Source organism: Mus pahari, chromosome 18, assembly GCF_900095145.1.
Source record: "Mus pahari chromosome 18, PAHARI_EIJ_v1.1, whole genome shotgun sequence".
Classification (NCBI taxonomy): Eukaryota; Metazoa; Chordata; class Mammalia; order Rodentia; family Muridae; genus Mus; species Mus pahari.
In genome coordinates, this window is record NC_034607.1 from 12,519,062 (window position 1) to 12,544,149 (window position 25,088).

The 25,088-nt window shown below is 38.0% G+C and overlaps 1 protein-coding gene across 1 annotated transcript in view; it reads left to right on the forward strand.

Annotated features, from left to right (window-relative positions):
• Supt3h (SPT3 homolog, SAGA and STAGA complex component) overlaps window positions 1-25,088 on the forward strand; it is a 317,124-nt gene that overhangs the window by 135,212 nt on the left and 156,824 nt on the right. The window contains exon 3 of the mRNA XM_021217619.2: window positions 1,510-1,594. Within this exon, the coding sequence (XP_021073278.1) occupies window positions 1,510-1,594 (85 nt within the window). The remainder of the gene's footprint in view (window positions 1-1,509; window positions 1,595-25,088) is intronic.

Sequence of the window (25,088 nt, forward strand, 5' to 3'; positions counted from 1 at the left end):
TCACACAGGGTCCATTACAAAGTAATATATTACCTGACATAGAGCAGTGTCCCAAAGGATCAGAGCTATGGGAAAAAACAAAAAAAGACTCCAGATTACAAAAAAATTGTTAAACACATCATCAGCTTAAGGCAGGGCATAGTGTGAATTAACATCTATAGCCAGGGTAACTACTAAAAGCAATTCAGCATCCTAGGACACATATTTCCACAACGGAGCTTCTGGTTCTCATCTCCTAGACCTGGCTCCTGGCCACATTGGGAGCTGATGTACTCATATACCTTGAGTTCTTTGGTCACTGGCTCAGCTGTCTGCCAGAGACTATCAATATGCTTTAGCACTCTGCTGCTACCTTTTGAGTGCTGGGATTACAGCCTTGTACTGTCGTGTATATGTTACCATGGACAGCCTTGTACACCAAATACTGATGAATTCTTATGGAAGATCTTTTCTGTGCTAAGACTTGGTGGGTAAGGGGCATTGGACGGCTGGATAGTTTCCTAATTCCCATGATAAATATCAGGACTATTAGGACTGGTTTCTCACCTTTATTTTGGTTTTTCAAATGTATTTCCTGCCTTTTATGGGATCTGTACATTCTTTCCTATACCTGAAATCTATGCTAGTTTACTCCAGGTTGTAGGTCTTTGTGAGTTAAGTATATGCCTTACGTACAAACATAAGGGTCACTGTTCTCTCTTCAAGTGAAAGTCAGTCTTTTCATCATTCTTGAAGAGTCTTCTCTTCTGCTAACATGGGCTTTAAGTAAGACTTCATTTCATTATGCTGTTTCAGATGTTCTTTAAGAGGGTGAGAGTATGCTTATCTAATACACAGTTGCTGTAAACAAAAACTATAAACCATTCTTTATATTCTGCTTATATGTAGTTGGAGATCATAAATGATACCATTTTCATATTTAAGCAATTTTCTATGTTCTTGTATTACATACTTACATCTTATGTTATTGTTGCTCTGCTCTTATATTTATTTGTAGACTTTTTACTTTGATATTTGATGCTCGTATTGTGTTGTGGTTGGTGGTCTATTCCATTTTTAAAAATACTTATCATTTTTTAAATATTAAGTATGTGCATGTTTATATGTTTGTGAGTATCAACCCAAGAGTGCAGATGCCATCAGAGGCTGGAGGTGTTAGATCCCCTGGAGCTGGAGTAATGGCTGTGAGCCATTGGAATAAAATTGTGAGCTTCCTACTGTGTGTATTGAGAAGTGAAATTGTATGTTGCATTTTGACAGACTATATCACCTTTTAACGTACTCTCTAAACAAGAACTGCAGGTAATAATATGCTTTTTTTTGGCAAGTTACATTTTATAAACAAGGCATTATTTTCTTAGTCTAGAAGTAAGTGTGCACTGTTGAATTGTTTGAGAGCAAATTATTGGCTCTTTTATACAGCTGATCCTTACAATAAGAAATATATATTAATTATTTGCTGTACCTGGTCTGCATCCTTAAGAGTGGTGTGTTTTATTTTTCCTGCAGGTTTTCTTTAGGTGATGCTAGGAGGCCTCTCCATGAAACTGCAGTTTTGGTAGAAGATGTGGTCCATACACAACTAATTAACCTGGTAAGGTCACACAGAACCGTCCCTATTTGGTATCTCATTTTTATTCTGCCTCTATTGTTGTTCTAGCTCAACACATAAAAGAACAAAGCTTTAATTAACAGCAAGATTTTTGGCACTATTGAGATATGACATAAATATAATAATTCTGGTTTAAGTGCATAAACTAATTCTAATAGTGGGATGTTGCCATAGCAACAGTACTTTTAACAACTGCATCCTTTTCACCAGAGGTTTCTTAAAATTCACTTGATTGTAATGAAAATATCTACAACTGGTATAGAGTTCTCAGATGCCATTCAGCTCTCTCTAATGTCAATATCTCATGTAACAGTTATGAAAACCTGTAAATAATCCTGCCACAATACCTTCACAGCCTTATTTGAATTCCATCCTCCTTGGAACTAATCCCAGTTTCTTTTCAGAAGTGCAGTGAAGGCTACCACATTGGCTGATAGACTATTATTGCCTTGTCGTGGCTGTCTCTTTCTGTCTCTGCTAAACCTTCAGTACCTCCTGACCTTTCATGATCTGAACATTTCTAAGAAGCAGAGTGTTCTTCTGGTCTATTGGTCTGCTCTTACATTAGAATGTGGTCACACACTGTGAACAAGATTGTTGGGGAAGTGATGGGATCTATTCAGTGTGACATGTCAAGGGTATCATGTCTTGTTACTGATACTTCTTATTGTGCCTATTTCTTGGATCACCCTTTGGAGGTGCTATGTGCTGAGTTATTTCATTGTGTAGGTTTGCTTGTTTGCTTGGTGGGCTCTTTGCATGCTTAGTACCTATAGTTGTACTGAGAGATACTCCAAACCCACATTAGTATTATTTTAAATATTTAGGCTAGGTTAGTAAAATACTTTGGAGTATATAGTTTTATAGTTATGTAATAGTTTCTTTTCCTGAGTACATTTCAACTATGAGTTTTATAACTCATCAAGAAATTTTATAAAATTATTACCCCAGTGTCTGCACAGGAGTGACTTTTCCAGGCTTTCCTATTTATTACTCCTTATTCTTCTAACTGAAAAGCTGTCTTCCTCCCCATGTTTGTTATTTCCTAGGTGCCAATACCCAATGTTGTCCTTGTTCTTATTACTAGTCTTATTACTAGTATATCTGTCTTTGTACTTGGGTGATTTTGCTTACTCTGTGTGTCATATGCTATATTCTAGAGATTTTGTGCTATGCTACCCTTTCCTTTCCTAGTGAATCTGTGTTGGTGTCCTATGATCATTTTCCCTTATCTATATTTTCCCTTTACAAGGTTCCAGTTACCTGTAGCTGATTACAGCCTGAAAATATTTAATGGAGAATTCCAGAAGTGAACAATTAAATAAGTTTTTAATTATACTCCATTGAAAGTCTTCTGGTGAATCCATTGCAGTCACCTTACCCCATATGTAAATTACCTTTGTCCCAATATCTATGTTATATATAACCACCTGTCCATTAGCCACTTAGCTTCCTACATAGTTATCAGACAGATTGGTGTTATCTAGATATTGGTGTTCAAGAAATTTATTTGAGAGAGATGTTACATTTATAAAACTTTCTACAAATTCCCTTGTGATGTTGGCTGCAAAGTAGCCCAAATAGAAGGGGAAATTGTTTGCTTATTTTTTAATGTTATATATATATATATATATATATATATATATATATATATATATATATATATGGATGTACCTATAGACATTTGTGTGGTTTGAGCTTTACTAGAGTTTCCTTAATGAATGTAGATGCCCTTGCATTTGGAGCATAGATATTCAGAATTGAGAGTTCATGTTGGAAGATTTTACCTTTGATGAGTATGAAGTGCCCCTCTTTGTCTTTTTTGATAACTTTGGGTTGGAAGTTGATTTTATTCGATATTAGAATGGCTACTCCAGCTTGTTTCTTGAGACCATTTGCTTGGAAAATTGTTTTCCAGACTTTTACTCTGAGGTAGTGTCTGTCTTTGTACCTGAGTTGTGTTTCCTGTATGCAGCAAGATGTTTGGTCCTGTTTATGTAGCCGGTCTGTTAGTCTATGTCTTTTTATTGGGGAATTGAGTCCATTGATATTAATAAGGAAAAGTAATTGTTGCTTCCTGTTATTTTTGTTGTTAGAGTTGGGATTCTGTTCTTGGGGCTATCTTCTTTTAGGTTTGTTGAAGGATTACTTTCTTGCTTTTTCTGGAGCATAATTTCCCTCCTTGTGTTGGAACTTTCCTTTATTATCCTTTGAAGGGCTGGATTCATGGAAAGATATTGTGTGAATTTTGTTTTGTCATGGAATACTTTGGTTTCTCCATCTATGGTAATTGAGAGTTTTGCTGAGTATAGTAGCCTGAGCTGGAATTTGTGTTCTCTTAGGGTCTGTATAACATCTCTCCAAGATCTTCTGGCTTTTATAGTCTCTGGTGAGAAATCTGGTGTAATTCTAATAGGTCTGCCTTTATATGTTATTTGACCTTTTTCCTTTACTGCTTTTAATATTCTATCTTTATTTAGTGAACTTGTTCTGATTATTATGTGACAGGAGGAATTTCTTTTCTGGTCCAGTCTATTTGGAGTTCTGTAGGCTTCTTGTATATTCATGGGCATCTCTATCTTTAGGTTAGGGAAGTTTTCTATAATTTCGTTGAAGATATTTACTGGCCCTTTAAGTTGAAATTCTTCATTCTCAACTATACCTATAAACCTTAGGTTTGGTTATTCTCATTGTGTCATGGATTTCCTGGATTTTTTGAGTTAGGATCTTTTTGCCTTTTGCATTTTCTTTGATGTTCTGTCCATGTTCCCTATGGAATCTTCTGTACCTGAGATTCTCTCTTCTATCTCCTCTTGCTGATGCTCACATCTATGGTTCCTGAGTTCTCTCCTAGGATTTCTATCTGCAGAGTTGTCTCCCTTTGGGTTTTCCTTATTGTTTCTACTTCCATTTTTAGATCCTGGATGGTTTTGTTCAATTCCATCACCTGTTTGGTTGTGTTTTCCTGTAATTCTTTAAGGGATTTTTGTGTTTCTTCTTTAAGGACTTCTACCCGTTTAGCAGTGTTTTCCTGTAATTCTTTGTGGGATTTTTGTGCTTCTTCTACCTGTTTAGCACTGTATTTCTTTAAGTGAGTTTTTAATGCCCTTCTTATAATCCTCTACCAGCATCATGAGATATGATTTTAAATCCGAATCTTGCTTTTCTGGTGTGTTGGGGTATCCAGGACTCACTGTGCTGGGTGTACTGGGTTCTGATGATGCCAAATGGTCTTGGTTTCTGTTAGTAAGATTCTTACATTTGCCTTTTGCCATCTGGTAATCTCTGGTGTTAGATGTTCTAGCTGTCTCTGGCTGTAGTTTGTTCCTCCTGTGATTCTATAGCCTCTGTCAGCTCTCCTGGGAGTTCAATGCTCTCCTGAGTCCCAGTGGTCAGAGCACTCTCTGCAGGTAAGCTCTCCTCTTGCAGAGAAGGTGAACAGACATCAGAGCTCAGATCCACCTCCTGTCTGAAGATGAAGGCCCAAAGGGACCCTGACCAAGAAGCTCTGATGCTTCTGTGGCCCAGGTGGTTTCCTGTGTGGACTGGTCTCTGAGAGACCAGAGATACAAGATGGCACTCTCACCTGACTCCCGGGGTCAGAGCCCTCTCTGGAGGCTGGCTCTCCTCAGTGATCCTAAGATCCTGGGTGTGCTAGGGCGCCTGTGGTGTGAAAAGTCCTCTGGGGACTGTGGGACTGTCCACAGGGTTCTCGCCCAAGATGGCTCAGGCCTGATGCTGACCAGAAAGAAACCCAACCTCTGGTTGGGCGTGTTTCCTGTGTCCCTGTTCCTGCTCTCACAGGCCACTCCCATTTGTTTTGGATCAGATGTTGTGTTCCACTCTCCAGTGATCCCAAGATCCTGGGTGCATGGAGAGTCCTCCGGGGACTGTCCACTGAGTTTGTGCCCAAGCTGGCAAGGGGCTGGAAGAACCCCAGACCAGAAAGAACCCCAGTCGAATTGCTATTTTAAATATGCCCTGGCGATCTTTGACATCTCTATCAGTTTAGAATACTCACTGATTTGTAAGTAGGACTAGACTATCAAATTGCCACGTTATTATTGAACTCAAAGCATTAAAGACATGACTATCCATTAGATCAGCAAAATACAGTTATTAGGTAAAAATATTACTTAATAATACGAAATTTGACTCTTACGTTAAAGAACTGATTGATTACTTTATTCATCAATAAATATATCTGAATACTTTTCTCTCTCAAAAAAGATCACCTTAAAATAGCATAAAAACTTTCAGTAATACTTAAAGATTGCAAATACAGGCCCAAAGTAGGGTCCAGCTCAACACAAGGTCCCAAGGCCTGATACTATTACTGAGGTTATGGAGCGCTCACAAAAGGGACCTATCATAACTGCTCTCCAAAAGACCCAACAAGCAGCTGAAAGAATCAGATGCAGATATTTGCACCTAACCAATGAACAGAAGCAGCTGACCCCTGTTGTTGAATTAGGGAAGGCTGAAAGAAGCTGAGGAGAAGGGTGATCCTGTAGGAGGACCAGCAGTCTCAATTAATCTGGACCCTGAGATCTCTCAAACACTGGAACATCAAACAGACAGCATACACCAGCTGATATGAGGCCCCCAACACACATACATTAGAGGACTTCCGGGTCTGTGTTCATTCAGAGATGATGCACCTAATCCTCAAGAGACTGGAGGCCCCAGGGAGTTTAGAGGTCAGGTAGGGTGGCGGTTGGGGCATCCACATGAAGACAAGGGGGTGGGAAGGAGGTGTGGGATGTGGAGCAGTGGGAGGGTGGATGGGGGAGCGGGGAATGGAATATGGAGTGTAAAAAATGAATTATAAATACAATTAAACTAAAAAAAGAGTGCAAATAGCCACATGTGTTAGTGTATATTTAAATGCTTTCTGAACATCAAATGGAGTGATTCCAGTTTTGTATTAAAAGAATGTCATTACAATAATTTATATAAATAATTCATATTATCAGGTTTATTGTTGTAGAAATTATTTAAATCCAGCCTGGGGTTTCTACCTTACCTTTGACCATTTAGTTCCTGGATAAAAACCACACACAACTTTTATTTTTACAGTAAGCCTTAAACAGCACAAGAGCTGGGCAAAAACCTATACTCTCTATGTTATTAGAATCTACTTTCCTATCTATAACCCTGAGTTATTACTTACTATGCTTCATCTGGGCTGCTCTAAACTCTAGCTGGCCAGCCCTCAGGCCCCCGTTTTTTGACTCCTAACCATATGGTGGCTTCTCCTCTCTCTTCTTGTACCTTCTCCTCCTCTTGTGTTTCTCCTCAGACCCCAAACCCTTGAAACCTAAACCTCACCTATGTCTCTTTTGCCCAGCTATTGGCTGTTGGCATCTTTATTTACCAATTAGAAATATCATGGTGGCAGGGTCCCAAATCTACTTACAGACACCAGGCTTGGGGGCCCATACTTAGCATTACAATGCACAGTAAAAGACAAACCCTCAACAGTTTATGAACTGCATTCTCTTCATTTTAAAGACATGCAGAAATAATAGAAATTATGGAGATTATATAAATTAGCCAACAAATTTAATCTAACATAATAAAATACCAGTCAGAATTATTATTCCTTTATTTCAGGCTTGACATATGTTGCTGAAATAATCATCTTGAAAGGTTAATGCTAACTCCCAAGACCCAGCTCTTGCTTCATTCTGAATTCTTTCAAGCCCATCTTCCATCTGTTTGTATGGTATGACCTAACCAGCAAGAGAAAGAGCCTGAGGTTGATGTCTGTCATAAGTTGTCCCATCCCTTTTGTCCTGTGCCTTTTTTTTTTTTTTAAATTGTCGGTTAAGTGTGCTCTTTTTAATCTTCGAGGATTTTGTTTTCACTTTTCTCTTGTGGACTGTTAATAGTTGTTCATAATGTTGCCTTCGAGTATTTGCAACATGGTAGGGAGAAAAGAATTGCATTCTTCCTTATATAACCTGTCAGCCAGATCACTGGTGGAAATTGGCATGTTTCTGCTTCTAATGATGGCAGATTATGGTAAGCAGCATGAAGCTCCATAACAGTTCATCCACGGAATACTTTACAATAGACTCATTCTAATTATGCATGGGGTGGGGGTGGAGGTAGCATGTCTCTAGTGGGAGGGGAAGGCAGGTGGCTATACACTCCAAGCTTGGGATACATAGGGAAGTCATGTTTGAAAGTAAGGCGAAGGGAGGGAGTGAGGGAGGGAAGGAAGGGAGACAGGAAGACAGATGGAAACATGGGCATGCTGGCAGGCAGGGTAGCTATAAACTTAGTTTTCCCCTAAATTTGTTTGGGTTCCCCCTTTTTTGACATACATTTCCCATGTAATCTTTGCTCCCTAACCCCCAATTCCTACTCAATACTTTAATAAGATGCCCTCCATTCCAAGTAAGTCCCTTCTCTCTGTTCAGCTTTGTAGTTATGAATGGCTTAGCCTCACTGATTGCTTTTTGATCATTTCTACATGTAAGCTATAAAATATGTTAACTAATGAAAACCGGAGGTTAAAATCTGAAAAGCAGTTGATCTTTTGCCTTCTAGAACAGATTAGAATAGCACAGTCATAGAACTTTGCCATGTATCATATATTTGGCACTAACGACTAAATAACAGCCTTGCAAAAGGAGGCCAGCACTCACATTCTTCCATTGCTTCAGGCCTATATTCTGAAGAATAGCATTTTTACATTGTCTCATACCTGCGAAGTCATGTAAGTTTGCCCAAACTGAAATTATCATTTTATAGGTTATGATGGCTGAATAGTGTCTATTTCATATGGCTATAGAATTCAAATACTCAGTAGGGACATGAAACAGTGCCACAGCCCTTGCCAAGTCACACTGCATAGCAAAGATGATATAATGTCCCTTCTGTTTGGCAACTAGTAAATAATAAATGGTTGCTGTGGTCATTAAAAACAGGCCACTTACTGGTGTGGTTTAGATAAAAGACGGGTCAAAAATACCTAAGGAATTCAAAATTTACCAGAAAGACATAAAACTCATTCAGTCTTAAGTTTCCTTCCCCCTCATTCTCCAGGTTGATCCCTCCTGACCTCCAATAAATATTTTGCTAATTGTGTGTGATTTGTATTATTATATTGCAAGTATTCCTTCAATTTCAATCCAATCTGATTTTTAATGGCTGTATAGGTATTTTATGTCTCTTATGCCCAGGTTAATTATGAGATGAATCTATTCATTAACTGCTTTTCTCGCTGCTGTGACAAAATGCCTGTCGCAAGCTGCTCAGAAGAGGAGCACAATTGTGTTCACAATTTCGAATGTTAGCATAAGCCTGGAGGAACAGGTAGAAAGACATTTCGAGTCCTTTCTACTGTTCCCAACATTTCCTTTTATTTTTTTTTATTTCTATTATTCTACTAATATTCAATTCACTTTGTCAAATCTTACTTCTTTGTCAGAGTTGCAGATTACAAGTGGTCTCTAGCTGCAGTCTCCCTGGTGGCTCCTGGTTCTCAGCTTTTAGCCGAGGCCTCGCTACCTCACTGACTGCCTTTTCTTGCAGGCTGCTTCCTTTTGGGTCCTTTCTGACTTCCTTCCTGGTTTGCTTGAACCCTACCCTGACACATGATAGACTATTGCAGTACTGCATTCTGGGTGCTCTTGGGTGCTGTCTGCCCTTAAGGTCTCATTTCTGACAAATGTCTTCTGTGTGTTTAGCATATTTATTAGGCTTTGGGTAAACTCGGACTAACTTGAGAGATGCCTGTTTTCTGTGAAACACATGCTCCCCAGATGGAGCTGCATCACTTGGGCAGAGGTTTGTGCGAATTGACGTTGTGACTGAGCTGTGAGCATGGAGTCATTTGTTAGTGTGACAGTCAGTGCTTTCTCATGGCTCCAGAACTGCTCTCAGTTTTGCATTTAAAGCTAAAACCAGAAACCTCTCCTTGTTTTACACCTAAAATATAATTCTTTAACATGGCGTTTTAAAAATCATACTGTATTTTCACTATATGAATATATAATCAAATAGTAAGAAATTTAATTGACAGTTTTCATGTATAATCTCATTTTTAGGATTAGTGTTAATGTTAATAATAACCTTAACTTACAGAAAGGTTTTGAATAAGCTTCAAAGTGCACAAAAGAGTAACTGTTCCTCAGCCACTGGGATTAACTTGTGCCTTCTCCTTGCCTTTCTCCCTCCTGGCACTATGTAACTCCCTTTGTTCTTTCTTCTAGTCCTTATTAACTTCAAAAACATTTTCTGAGGTCTATCTTCTCATTGAACAAATTCTGTCATGCCTTCTGCAAGCAGACATGCTCCCGTTAGGGCACTATGTTCCTCGTACTCTCTGTAACTCTGAACTGACAGATTGCTTCCAAGTTTCTAGATCCTTTCCACGGTCTTTGGAAGTCTCTTATTTATTGATAATTCTCGCCATCTTTTCCCAGTGCTGATATTTTTTTCTTGTTAACATGGAGGTTATAAAGAAAAGAGGAATATAAGACTATTAAAACAATGTCCTCTCTGCTAAATTTTTTTTATATTAAATTGTGTATGGGTGTACACACAGACACACCCATATAAACATATTTTGCCCATTTTTAAATAATCTATATGTAGGCTGACAACATAAAAAATTTTAGCCTTAGTTTACCTTTTTTTGTTATGTAACTATAATTACAAGCTTTTATTTCCCAGTATTCCAGTATTCTATACTTATATAACATTCTGATTCTTTCTTCTTCTTCTTCTTCTTCTTCTTCTTCTTCTTCTTCTTCTTCTTCTTCTTCTTCTTCTTCTTCTTCTTTTTTTTTTTTTTTTCTTCTTTTTGGCTTTTTGAGACACGATTTCTCTGTGTAGCCCTAGCTGTCCTGAAACTCACTCTGTAGACCAGGCTGGCCTTGAACTCAGGAATCTGCCTGCCTCTGCCTCCCAAGTGCTGGGATTAAAGGCGTGCGCTACTACTACCCAACAACATGCTGTTTTTATCCACTTAGACTATGAAATGGATTTACATCCTTTATTATTTTTTATTATGATTTTTATTATAGTACATTATGGTAGGTACTAATTTTTTATACTGATAGTTTTAATTTTTTTAGTCATTTTTACATCTGTAGATGAATTTATAAATCACATTCTTTGTTTCATAAAAAGCTACTTATCCTTGGAGTCTTTTCTGGACTAAAACATAGTTAAATTCCAAGTGCTCTGTGTGTGTGTGTGTGTGTGTGTGTGTGTGTGTGTGTATAGCCTGACATATATACATACACATATACATATATATACATATATATATAATATATATATATTATATATATATGCCATGGACTATCATTCAAATTATATGTGGGCAAAAGCTTTACTAGGAACATTAAAGATCTTTCTAATAAAAATTGCTTTAAGGGAATCCTCTGTACTAAAAGAAAAAGACTTCACTAGGACTTTTCTTTGTGAAGCCATCACCAATGTAAGCAATACTGCAGGTTTCTAAACAAGCCTACAGTATTTCACATGTTCTTTTAATACTCATGTATATACCTTTTGTCCTAGGTATTTAGTCACCTTGTGTAGGTGACTACGGATGTATAGCATGATTTTATATAATGTATAATAAGTGTATATATATATATATATATATATATACACTTATTATAATATATATATATATATATATATATATATATATATATATATATGGGGGTGTGGAATGTACATGGTATATGCAATTTGAAATTCAAAAAATATTATCCATATTAAAATAGCATATAGTTTATTTCAAATTTTCAATCTGAATTGAAACAAAGTTTCTTAAATATGTCAATTAGCAAAAGCTTGGCAAAAAGTAAACATCCTGAGAATGTTTAAAGGACAGTTTTGAAGATGATGGATGTTTGTTGATATCAGGATACCAACAGTTTATCAGTAATATGTTGCTAATAATGTAGTTTTAGTTTTCCTGGAAAATAAGTAATGAGTGTTGAAATGAGTACTTCACAAACTGTGCTTATTACTCAAAGTCCATTTAATTTCTAGTTTTTCTGCTTTTCCTTTGTGAACCTTTAGTAAGGAACAGAGTGAACAGACTATGGTAACTGGTTGCTAAGGCAGCTGCTGATAAGAAATAGTATGAAGTCACACAGGACCTAGAGTTGCTAAACCACAGCTAACAAAATAAGGGTTACCTAACTGGTTTGAAAAGAAAATATATACACTATACGCTTGCAAATGCATGTTGAAAGATTGAAAGATTCTTGACTCCCATTCCTGCTACTTGGATTGGACAGTGTGTTGCATGTAATGGAAGGTAACATCGTTTTCTGGACGTTTACACCAAGGTGACTAAATATCTAGGACAAAAGGTATATATATGAATATTAAAAGGACATGTGAAATACTGTAGGCTTGTTTAGAAACCTGCAGTATTGCTTGTGATGGTGTTGGCCTCACAAACAAAAGACCTAGTGAAGTCTTTTTCTTTGAGTACAGAGGATTCCCTTAAAGCAATTTTTGTTAGAACGATCTCTAGACTTAAAACATAATAATGTTCCTAGTAAAGCTTTTGCCCACATACGTTTTGAATAACAGCCTGTGGCTTACCTTTTTTTCTGTAGTGAAAGATTCAGCTTTGCTTTTCTTCTGTCGTATTGCTTGCTTCTAACCATGAGCATTTGACTTTGTTGCTAAGGACAAGGTTGTCATGGCATATTGTATCTGTTGGGTACTCGAATTTTCCTATTTAAAAACAAAACTGCTTAGGCAATATTATTTTACTAAATAACTGTGATATGTAGTCAGAACCAGCACCCTCTGTTTTTAAAGGTCTTTCTAGTAAAATAAAACAAAACAAAACAAAACAAAACAAAACAAAACAAAACAAAACAGTAATTTATACTTTCTTGTTTTAACATACCTGGTTTCTTCTTCTTCTTCTTCTTCTTCTTCTTCTTCTTCTTCTTCTTCTTCTTCTTCTTCTTCTTCTTCTTCTTCTTCTTCTTCTTCTTCTTCTTCTTCTTCTTCTTCTTCTTCTTCTTCTTCTTCTTCTTCTTCTCTAATTAAGAAATCAAAGTTTCATGTATCATTGGAACTCATTTATTCATCCCAGTTTCCAAAATCTGAATCATAATCAGTAAATTATCCATTTATTTACTCTTGAGTTCCAACCAAAACTCTTTTCTTGTTTCATCTGAATCTTTATGTTCTCAAAAGAAGCTGCTTAGTCACTGCAGCAAGTAAATTTATGTTGGGATGTCAGAATTGCTTTGAATGGTGCTGTAGGAGTCGATGCTTATTTTTAAATGTCAAATAGATTGTGCAGGCTTTTATACTTCATGCCGAGAAACCAGATCTGTCCATCTATATGAAGGCACCGCTGTGGAAGCCCAGGCTTGTATCTGGAGCACAAGCAGTGCTTTCTAAGTGTACACTGGAGATGGCAGTGAAAGAGAAGTGGGACCAGGTTTTCAAGATCATTCCCCTTCAAACCAGGTGACTTGTACCAGAGACCTGGAGGCAACCCCAAGTTCAGAATGGCAAAGGGAGAAAGCCAAGAAAACTTGGCTCTTTGTATAGATAGTGAAAAATCTCAATGGCATTCCCAGAGAAGTATATAAGGGGGATATTAAAATATTCAGGGTGGCCCTCAGGGCTTCAGTCCTTTCCCCTCACCCAATACCAGATCAGGTTCCCCCCTGCCCCCCACTCCTCCCAGTCTCCCATCCACTTTCCCTCCCAGGTCCCTCCCTCCCTCCCCACTTGTGATTGCTTTCTTCTCTCTCCCAAGTGGGACTAAGGCAGCCGCACTTCAGCTTGTTGACCTTTTTGAGTTCTGTGGACTGTATCATGGGTATTCTGTACTTTTTTTTTTTTTTTTTTTGCTAATATCTACTTATTAGTGAGTCCATACCATGCACTTCCTTTTGGGTCTGAGTTACCTTACTCAGGATGATATTTTCTAGTTCCATCTATTTGCCTGCAGAGACCTGGAAGGCAAGAGACTCTCAGGAATCAAAGGGAGGGACCTTAGATGAAATGCCCAACAGTAGGGAGAGGGAACTTATAGAGCCCACCTCCAGCAGGAAGACAGGACATCAGGTGAGGGAGGGGGTTCTCATCCCACAGTCACATCTCTGGCCCAAAGTGGGATCCCGCTCAAGGGGAGGTCCCAAGGCCTGACACTATTACTGAAGCTATGGACTGCTCACAAAAAGGGACCTATCACGACTGCCCTCCAAAAGACCCAACAAGCAGCCGAAAGAGTTAGATGTAGATATTTGCACCCAACCAGTGGTTAGAAGCAGCTGACCCCTGTTGTTGAATTAGGGAAGGCTGAAAGAAGCTGAGGAGAAGGGTGTTCCTATAGGAGGACCAGCAGTCTCAATTAATCTGGACCCTGAGATCTCTCAAACACTGGAACATCAAACAGACAGCATACACCAGCTGATATGAGGCCCCCAACACACATACATTAGAGGACTTCCGGGTCTGTGCTCATTCAGAGATGATGCACCTAATCCTCAAGAGACTGGAGGCCCCAGGGAGTTTAGAGGTCAGGTAGGGTGGGGGTTGGGGGCATCCACATTGAGACAGGTCAGAGGGTCAGGTCAGGAAATGGAATATGGAGTGTAAAAAATACATTAAAAAAAATATTCAGGCTGGAAGCATTTGTCTTCCTTGGATAGCAATTGACTCTGAATGAAGGGTTAAGAGTAGTGAGCGTTGCAAAACCAAACCCACGTAAAATTTCAGGATGTAAGGGTGGCATTGCTAGAGTTGAGGACCAGCGAGGGAGGGACACATGATGTGGAGGGTCAGGCCGAGAGAGGCAGCTGCCTGGAGTGCAAGGCCTGGAAGATCTGATGATAGGGAGAGCTCACAGCTTTAGAAATGTGAGTTTGCAGCTGAAGGGACTGAGGGAGAAAGAGCTTGGAACACTGAAGGGTGGCATCCTTGAGGTGTACTGCCTGTCTGGGAAGGGGTATGGTTACAAGAGAAGAAAGCTGCAATCCAGGAAGGGATCACTGAAGCCTAATAGTGAGGAAGATTGAAATTCAGCTTATCAGAATGCTACAAAGCTGCTAATGTTTTAAATCTTCCTTTGTATCTCTAGTAGCGAATTATTCCTTTCATAAAAATAAAAGACTGGTGAGGTGGCCCAAGAGGTGAAGGAAGGTGCCTGTTGACAAGCCTTGTCACCTGGATTTGAACCTCAGGACCCACATGATGGATGGAGGGAATCACCTTCCTCAAATTGTTTTCATCCCAACCCCAGTCACATCTTACACACACACACACACACACACACACACACACACACACACACACACACACACACTCCTGTCTTAAAGTAAGCTGGTCTTGTGAAGCTTTTTGTGAAAAGTGATACCTTTCTAGCATAGATAAAAGATCAGCATGTCTTCCTGTTGCTCTTTTTTCTGTTTTTGTGAACGTTAAGATCATGTTGAATGTAGTTTTCTCTGGTCAAGAACAATACTAACCAAGTTTCTTGAATTAGTATTATTTTCTTAGTTTCAGCTTTTGCTTCTGGTATTTATAAGTACTAGTCTGACTATAAACTAAATCCTCTGTCAGAAAGAAGAGATGCATTCAATGGTATGCGTCAGCCATCACTGCTATGACAATATTCATCCCAGTGTTCATCCCAGTATGCGTCAGCCATCACTGCTATGACAATATTCATCCCAGTGTTCATCCCAGTGTGGAGGTGGTGGAGATAGGGAGTTAGCATATTCTGTCTAGGTCTGCTGCATTAGTGTGCTCATGGTTTAAGAACCATCCTCCAAATGTGCCTCTCGTTGTTACTTCTGCCCTAGCAGCAAGCTCTATAAACTATGAGCCATGAGCTGGGATGAGCTAGTTGAGCAGGTGGGGGGGGGGGGACACATCTCTGAGTTTGAATTTTTGGCTTCAGGGTTTGATAGTTTTTCAGTTTTTAGCTTATTTTGCCATCCCCAGGAACCTCTGCTTGCTAATGTATTGGAGTTTACCAACCTTATAGACATTTTCATTATAATACTTTAGATTACCTAGCAATGATAAACAGTGTTAACCAATGGAAACAGCATTTAATTACTGACATCCAAAATCTTCATCATAGGGCTAAATGTCAAGAGCAAAGGCACAGAAAGTCAGACAGACCTTCGATTCCTCTGTTTTGTGTATTTTGGAGCAACTTTCCTGCATTTAAATTTTATGCCATGTATGTTTTTGTTTTCTATTTCTTATGTCTCTACTTTTTACTCTTTATTCTTAAATACCTTGCAACCTGAGACATTGGTTTAGATAAATCATTATGAATGTATCTGCCTGTTTCCATTTTGAGTTATTATCAATTTCTATATAGCTAGAACCACTGCAAACATCTTTTTTTTTTCAGTTCATTCAGTGTTAGCCATTGATTTGATGACTAGAATGTAACAACTATCCATGAGACAAGAAGAATGTCAGCTATGGCCTTGAAAGATGACTCAGCAGTTAAGAGCACTTGCTGTTCTGCCAGAGGTCCCACGTCATTCTCAAAACTGGATGCACTGCAGCCCCAGAATATCAGGTCCCTTCTGGTCTAATTGGGCACCAGCACACATTAACATAGACACAGGCAGAATTTTTTTTAAATCAGCTGAACTATTTATGCTGATCCATAGAACATTTGGTGCTTTGTCATGTCTCTGGTGTGCACAGTTTATGTTGATGTGACGAACACTATGCTTCCTTTGCTCCTTCTTCAACAATAATAGGTTTCACAATTTATGGCAGAGTCTCCCAACACATTTCCAAACACATGAATATAGATCACAGGTAAGCAATGATGTTGTCCTTTTCTTTCATTATTATTGTAATGATAATCATCTCTATGAATGTTAACATAATTTCCTTTTAGGTACTAGTTTTTAAGCCTTGGCTTTTAAAAGTCTATAGAGAAGCTGTTGCTCTGTGATCTTGATGACAGCATCAGGCTGCAGCTCTTGTCACATCCTTAGCATTTGTAGTTGGGGGTACTTTGGTTTTGTTGTTATTCTTTTAGACTATGGCTCACTCTGTAGCCCAGGCTGGCTTTGAATCCTCAACCTCCCACTCCCTTTAGCCTCCCATCTGCTGGGGTTATACATGGGAAACATCACCCCCAAGTTATTTTAGAAATACCCTGTGAGTCCCAGGATTTGGGAAGATTCGATTGTAGTTCCAAGACTCATATCTTCTGATTTGTGGATTAGCTTTCAAGTATCATAATGTTTTTAGTTTTCAATTTTAAAACATTATTGATTTTGAGATTGAGTCTTTGCTATGTAGTTCATGCTGGTCTCAAACTTCATTCTGTCTCAGTGATCCAAGTACTGGGATAACAGGTATGTGACCCAACCCCTAGAGCGTCTCAACTTTTAAGTGTCTGGACACTCATGTGGAAGTCTTTCATTCAGTATGTTTTCATGGGGAAGGGTGGGTCTAGTTTTGTCACAATGGACTTGTAAACTGGACCCTTTCATATGCCAGAAAAGCATTTATGCTACCCCACAACATTTTTGAAGCCATTTTCCTACCTCAAAACATATAGCATAAAACTTTTAGACCATATTAGTATTAAATGCATTATGTATTTTAAAAAGCATTATTTCTTTAAAGTAAAATTGTCTTCAATATATATCCTCAGAAATGAAATTTTGCTGTGACTTCTATAGCTGAGGACACAAATCACCTGTAACATTTAATAATCAGCTCAATCTGACTTTAAACTCTTGGTGGTTTGGGAGCAGGAACTTGTGTTTAAAAAGAAGATTGGCTTGTTAGTTAAATTATGCAATTATAAGTAAATGTGGCCACAGCTGGTTTTGATATTTTTTGTTATACACCTGATTGGAAACAACAGGTTTTTTAAAAATATTTTTTCATTTCTTACACTGACACCTAGTGTTCACTATTTCTGATATTGAAGTGTTAAGTTTTAGTTATTAGTAGCTATAGAAATAGATTTCCATTCAATAAATTTGTAAAAGTACCCCAGAACATATATCACTCCATCTTATTTTCTACCCTGGAGTCACAGATTATCTAATTACTTATGTGACTCCATCTTAGCCAACCGTTGGGCCACTTTGCAATTGACAATTCGTAAGAAGGATAGACTGATTGAAGGAATTGAAAAAAGTTTTTAAAACAAGGATTCTTAGAATCGGCTTTGTAGCTGGTGTTGTGTAATATGCACAGTTCCCTCACCCCCAAGTTCAGTAGATGATGACACTTGTGTGAGTTTGTTCTTTGGGTCATCGAGATAACCCCATGTTCAGTTGTGCAAGCTCTGAAGAAATGAAGCAAGACTGTGATCTTCCCTTTCTATTGTTGGGAGGACGAAGGAGACTGTTGAGATCCCAAGGGTTGTGCTGTCAGTGGTTCTTGTGAATTGCTCTGAGTCAGGGCTACTTACAGTTTCCAGCCATCCATGATCCATTTTTACCCAGGAAATTTTTTTATGACCTCACCTGTATATCTATGATATACAAATCAAATATTCACTGACAATAAATTTTTAAAAAACTAAAGCAATTCTTTTGTATTTATATAATTTTATCACTTATTTAAAAAAATTTTAAATAATGGAAATTTGATGTGCTTTTTAAACTTACATAAAAATTCAGTCAGAGGGATGTATTTTTAGAACATCTTCAACATTTTTCAATGTCGATCAATAAATTATTGGAAAATATATTCTAATTCTAGCCCAAAATTCACTCATGAACTTCAAATGAACTCTGCAATTTTAAAATCAAACATTTAACACAGTACAGTCCAAAGACAGACTAATTTGTCACCACTGAGGAGTGGTGATCAGGAAATAGTAAACGTCTCCTTGCTGTTGGTAAAGAACCGTGCTTCTGGAAAGGCAGGACTTTCATGTACAGGAAGTTACGTCTCCAGTTGTTCAGGCCATGTTGGTGTTTCTTGATGTGATACCAAAACTAGTCCAGGACCGTGGTGATCATGAATTGTCCCATACAACGCCAGTGAGTCTGCCAGACACACTTCAGATTGATTACATGTCTAATGTCAACTTAGTTTTTGTTTGTTACACATTCAGCAAGCTTCTGCTGTTGTCAGGTTTGTCATAACCTCTCGTATAGTTGAAACCCACACTTTTGGAAGCTGGGGTTTTAAAGCCTCAACTGTTGTAGTGACAGTGTTTGGAGATCCAAATGAGTTTCAGATGATCTTTAATTGAGGAATACATACTGTGTAATATGGAATAAATATATACATTGATTGTAGCAGCAGAGATACAGGTGACTAGTGTGTCTAGTGAAATCTGCTCAATAGTTTTAAAATTTTTACTTATTTTTCATACAAGTGTTTTCCTGAGTATGTGTACTACACATGTACAGCACCAACAGAGGCCAGAAGAGGGCTTGGGTACCCTAGAACGAGAGTTAGAGATGGTAGTGAGCACCCATGTGAATGCTGGGAACTGAACCCAGATCCTTTGAAATAGCAGACACTCTTAATTTCTGAGCCATTTCTCTAGCCATCCCTTCATTTCATTATTTTGTGTCTCACTAAAGTGAGCAGTGATTACTATTAGGATAACTTTTCTACTAAGATTGAATATTTATGTTTAAGCTTAGGAAGTCAGTAAAGAAGACTAAATGTAAAGTTGTTCATAAGAAAATTGTTGTTTTAAAGGTTTCAGAATGTTCAAACAATGAAATGTTTCTTTACAAAGAACATTTTGTTTGTATTTAAAACCTGAACATTTTAAATGTAGAGCAGAGAAGTCCGTGTTGTTTGTCATGTCAGCTATAATGTTCTTGCTGTGTGTCTAGCTTCCTTATTTCTTTTCATCCTACATACAGGTTTTATATTTCTAAGCATCTTCCTTGGCAAACGAAATTGTTCCTCCACTGATGAACACTTCCTGGTTACCTGCCATTGTAGACATTGTTTCAGATGGGTTAGAGTGGAAAATGACAAGTCATGTTATCTTGGTTCCCAGAAAAGATGCCAGGGTGGGTATATTAGTCAGGGTTCTCTAGAGTCACAGAACTTACAGATAGTCTCTATATAGTAAAGGAATTTATTGATGACTTACAGTCTGCAGTCCAAATCCCAACAATGGTTCAGTAGTAGCTGTGAATGGAAGTCCAAGGATCTAATAGTTGCTGAGTCCCACACGGCAAGAAGGCGAAAGAGCGAGAGCTAGACTCCCTTCTTCCAATGTCCTTATATGGTCCCCAGCAGAAGGTGCCACCACACCTTTAATCCCAGATGACCTTGGACTCGGAGATCTCCCTGTCTTAATCTTCTGGATTCAATCACCACTGTGTCTCAAGATCTCCATACCAAGATCCAGATCAGAAACTTCTATCTCCCAGCCTCCAGATTAGGTTCACTGGTGAGCCTTCCAATTCTGGATCGCAGTTCATTTCAAATATAGTCAAGCTGACAACCAGGAATAGCCACTACAGTGGGGGTGGGGGCAAAAAAGATACTGAGAGGGATGCAGGAGAACAAGCCTAAAGACAGTGAATGGTAGTAGAAGTTTTCATGAGCTACAGATCATTTCTCCTATGTTGCTCATGCGGTCCTTTTTGTGAGCTTGTGGCGATAATTTCAGAAGTATGAAGTTCACCCAAGAAAGAACCACATTCTTGGAAATGAGTTCTCAGGTTTCTTTAGTTATTTCTTAGCATCATCTCCTGAGAAGAACTTATCACTTCCAGGAGTTATAAGTCAAGTAGTTATTGTTGGGGACATTGTCCACAGTGTTCATAAGTTTCAATCTTCAATTTGGAAATGTCCCAGAGTCTTTATAAAGTTGAAATGGAAATTGAGCATTGTATAAACACTGTCCATAAAGCTTTTTTTCTATATATATATCTGTAGTTCTGAATATTTAACTGAACATTGTGTCTTCTTGTTGAAAGTAGGAAATATAGAGTGTTAGATGATATTTGCTTCTTCTGGTATTTTACCAATATGAATAGATATTGACATTCTTTATTGGGAAGTTGACCGGCTTCTATTTTGTTTCACGTTCTTTTTTACTTGGAAGCTTGAGTTTTAAAAAAGCAAGGCCTTGCTCTCCTATGTAGCTGAGCGAGCATTCACTTGTCTTTTTCCTTCCTCTTCCAGGGGCCCAAATTGGCTGGAACAGCTAGAGCAGGCAGTGAGTTTTGAATAGTTTCTAGTTTGATGTTTTGTCAGGCTCATGAGTACAACATTCTGCAACTACTTGGATTCCTTTGCTGCATTCTTAAGATGTAACTGTTAAAATGTGCAGATTTGAGGGTTCATCTCACTTGCCAGGAGTGCCCTGCCTGTTTCTTCACATGTACTCTGCATGCAAGAGATGGGGCTGATTGGATAGATACAGTTAGTTATGCCCTGGCTCAGCTGCATGTTTGTTCATCAAAGAGTTTCTGAGGAACATGATAATCACTTTCTTTCTTTCTTTCTTTCTTTCTTTCTTTCTTTCTTTCTTTCTTTCTTTCTTTCTTTCTTTCTTTCTTTCTGTGTTGTGGCTGCTATAACAATATATAAATCAAAACTCTATCTCTTGGAGGTTATGTTTCGGTATCATAAAAATAAGTAAATGTATCTCCCTCCCTCTCTCCCTGACATTCTGTGACATTCTGTCACAGGTCTTAGATGACCAGGAGCATTGTCAACCCTTTTGTTTTGTTTGTTTCACTGATTAGTGAGTGGGTCTCAAACACAGACATAAAGATCCACTACATTCTATTGTAAGCAGGCATGCTATAGTCCAGGCTTTGTTCTTCCCATTATAGTACATGGGCAGCATAATTTACAAGTGTCACAGGATTTTCAGAATGGTAAAGAAGCTTTGCTTTCTGAGTCACCAACTATATTAGTCCCTAATGAGAGGCAGCCTGTCTTGAAACGTTAAAGCTAGGCTCTGACTTGGTGTTTCTAGCTGTGAGAGATCATTAGATGACCTCTGCGTGAAAACCAGGGACATTTTATCAGCTGTTTCCTGGGTAACTGGCTACAGCTTTTAGAAGAGCTCTTGAATTTCTTCAATATAGAAATGACTTTGTTTCTTAAGCCCAATGAATCAAACTGGTAGATCCAAACTTTCTTCTGTATTTTCCTCTCATTCTCAGCCTTTACTAACAGACTATCAGTGTATAAAAATGTATTTGTGAAGAGTGGTATATATAACAAAATTAGGGTACCTGTCCACCCAGAAATCATGAACATGTAAAACACATGCAAGGCTTGAGGTCACATAGGAAGAGAAGATAATGAGAGAAGACATAAAAGAAACTAGAAAATGTCCCATATGATGTTCTGCCTTGAAGAAAAGAAGACCCAGGCAAAGAGATGGGACAGTAGAGAAGTGTGGTATTCTGCTCATCAAATGAATGCACATCTTCAGTCTTTGAGGTCAGCTAAAATGAGGATGGCTAAATGTTGCATTAGATGTAATAGCAGAAGCAGTTGCAGATGGTGGTGGGCATTCTTTATACTGCAATTGATAATTATATTGTTAAAGTGGCTGTATGTGGTGAAATTGTATTGCTGTTTCTCCAATCTACATGTTTTAAAAATCAGTACATGCTTTCCTTTTGTCTTTTATGTACATTCCTAGTTATAAATAACATTTGCCTGTGTGCTTTAGTCCCAACAGACTGTCTTTTTCTGAATTCCCTTTGGAGCTACTTCACTCCTTTATACAAGGTGTCTGTGAGCGCTTTGCTCTGCCCACAGGGCACAGGGTTGCATCCCCTCGTGGCATCCACACCTTCCTTGTGGTCCACCCTTACTTTCAGTGCATATGTCCCCGCAGATGTCACAGGTGCCCATGGTAGCCTTGGTCCAGTGGTCACTCAGGAGTGTTCCTTTCTTGTTGCTCCTGATTTTATCCCTCCCACCCCCCAGTGTCCTTGGCTCTTAAGGATTTCAGTGACCAAGGGAGCACTGACACTTAAGATACAGTGAGTAATTCTCTTATCATTTTGTTTTTCTTTTTTCCATATCACCAAGGTCAGTTTCTGTAGCAGTAGGAGAAACAGATTTCTTTTTTAGCTTTTCACTTTCAAATGCTGAACATTCTGTTATGTCTTTATCACTTTAAAAAACAATGCAAAATGCAAATACATTTTTACACAACAGTAGTTAAAGTATTCTCTATCTTTAAGATGAAGTTTTAGAACTGGATAAATGGATTTGAGGATGCACATGTTTTAAAAGGGTTTTCTTAACAGTTTTTAAGGGTTTTTAAATATTAGGCAATACATGATCAACTAAGTCTCCCTTGTTTTTAAATTCTACTTTAGTGTGGTAGACCATTTATGTTTTGTAATGAGAACCAAAGTAAATATAGAAGAAACACTTGATTAGCAGTAATAACTGCTACCGCATATCCTACCATATGAAAGGATGCTTATACCTAAGACTTAACTATACCTCAAGATATATTGAGGTTATTGCAATTTCAAGGTAATGTTAATATTTAATACATGGGAGCCTGTATTAGTTGCTCAAATTCATTAACATTGAATTTTATTTACCTATAGAAAATTTACCCATGTTGTAGCTTGTGATTAAAAGCAGACAGTTTCTACGTGGTCACTCTTCCTGCCAATTAACATGTGTGTGACCTGCATGGATTCAGATAAATGTATGAGCTAGCAGGTGTTTAAGTGACTATCATGGAAAAGTAGGCTTCTTGGAAGGATAAAACCAAACTATTTTAATTTTATTTTTTCAGATTTTATTTTATCAATTTAAATTTTATTTTTATTAGCTGATAAAATTTTGAATATTATCATGCAGTGATCTGTTGTCCCCCGGCCCCCATCTCGTGGCTCTCCTTATTTTGATTTTCATATAGGGAAAATAGCCTTTGTTTTTCAGTGATAAGAGTTCACCTGGGTCACTGTAGTATGCATAAAAAACAAAAGTCATCACATTTTAAAGTAATATTGTCTTTGAGATCATCATGAGCATTTTGATGTCCATCCTTTGTCATCCTGACAATCCCGATCATCCTTCTACATGCTGACATCCAGTTATACCAGCACCATTTGTTGAAGATGCTGTCTTTTTTGCCTGTTTTTTATTTCTGACTTCTTTATGAAAAATTGGGATTTACATCTGGGTCTTTGATTGGATTCCATTGATCTACTTGTCTTTCAATGCCAGTAACACATAGGTTTTATTATTATGGCTCTTTCATGTAGTTTGACCAGGAGTGGTAATACCTCATACGTTCTTTTATCGCCAGGATTGTTTTGGCTATCCTGCTTTTTTTTCCCCCCCATATGAAATTGAGAGTTGCCCTGTGAATTGAGAATTGGTCTGTGAAGCATTTTGCTGGAGATTTCATTGAATTTGTAGATTGCTTATGGTAGAATGGACATTTTACCATGTTAATTCTACCAATGTATGAGCAGGGAAGATCTTCCCATCTTCTGATATCTTCTTCAATTTATTTCTTCAAAGATTTGAAGTTTTTGTCACATATGTCTTTCACTTGTTTTGTTAGAGTTATCCTAAGATATGTTATTTATAGCTATTGTGAAGGGTGTTTCCCTGATTCCCTGATTTATTTATCAACCCCTTTGTCTTTTGTGTATATGAGGTCTATGTCTGTAACCCTGTCTCAAACTTAAGTTCAAGTACATCAAAGACATCAACATAAAACTAGACACACTAAGCCTAATAAGAGAGGAAGTAGGAAATAGCCTTGAACTCATTAGCGTTCTAGAAAAGTTCCTAAATAAAACACTGATAGCACAGGCACAAAGAACAATAATCAATCAGTGGGACCTCATGAAATTGAAAGACTTCTGTAAGGTGAAAGATACCATCAATAGGACAAAATGGCAGCCTACAGAATGGGAAAGATTTTCACCAATTTCACATCTGACAGAGGGCTGATATCTAAAACATATAAAGAACTCAAGGAACTAGACATCAACAAACTATATAATCCAATGAAGATTAGGGTACAGATTTAAACACAGAATTCTCAACAGAGAAATCTCAAATGGCTGACACTTAAACACTTAAATGTTCAACATCCTTTGTCATCAGGAAAGTGCAAATCAAAATTGTTTTGAGATTCCACCTTACATCTATCAGAATGGCTCAAATTAAAAACAACAAAGTGACAGCTCCTGCAGGATAGAACATGGAGCAAGAACACTCCTCCACTGCCAGGGAGAATGCAAACTTGTACCACCATTAAGGAAATTAATATGGCAGTTCTTCAAACAATCAGGAATTGATTTACCTCAAGACCCAGCTATACCACTCTTGGGCATATACCCAAGTTACACTCTATCTTACCACAGGAAGAGTTGCTCAACCCTGTTCATTGCAGCTATATTCATAAAAGCCAGAAACTGAAAACAACCTCGATGTATCTCAATTATTAAAAACAATGACATCATAAAATTTGCAGGCAAATGGATGGAACTAGGAAAGACCATCCTGTGTGAGGTAACCAAGG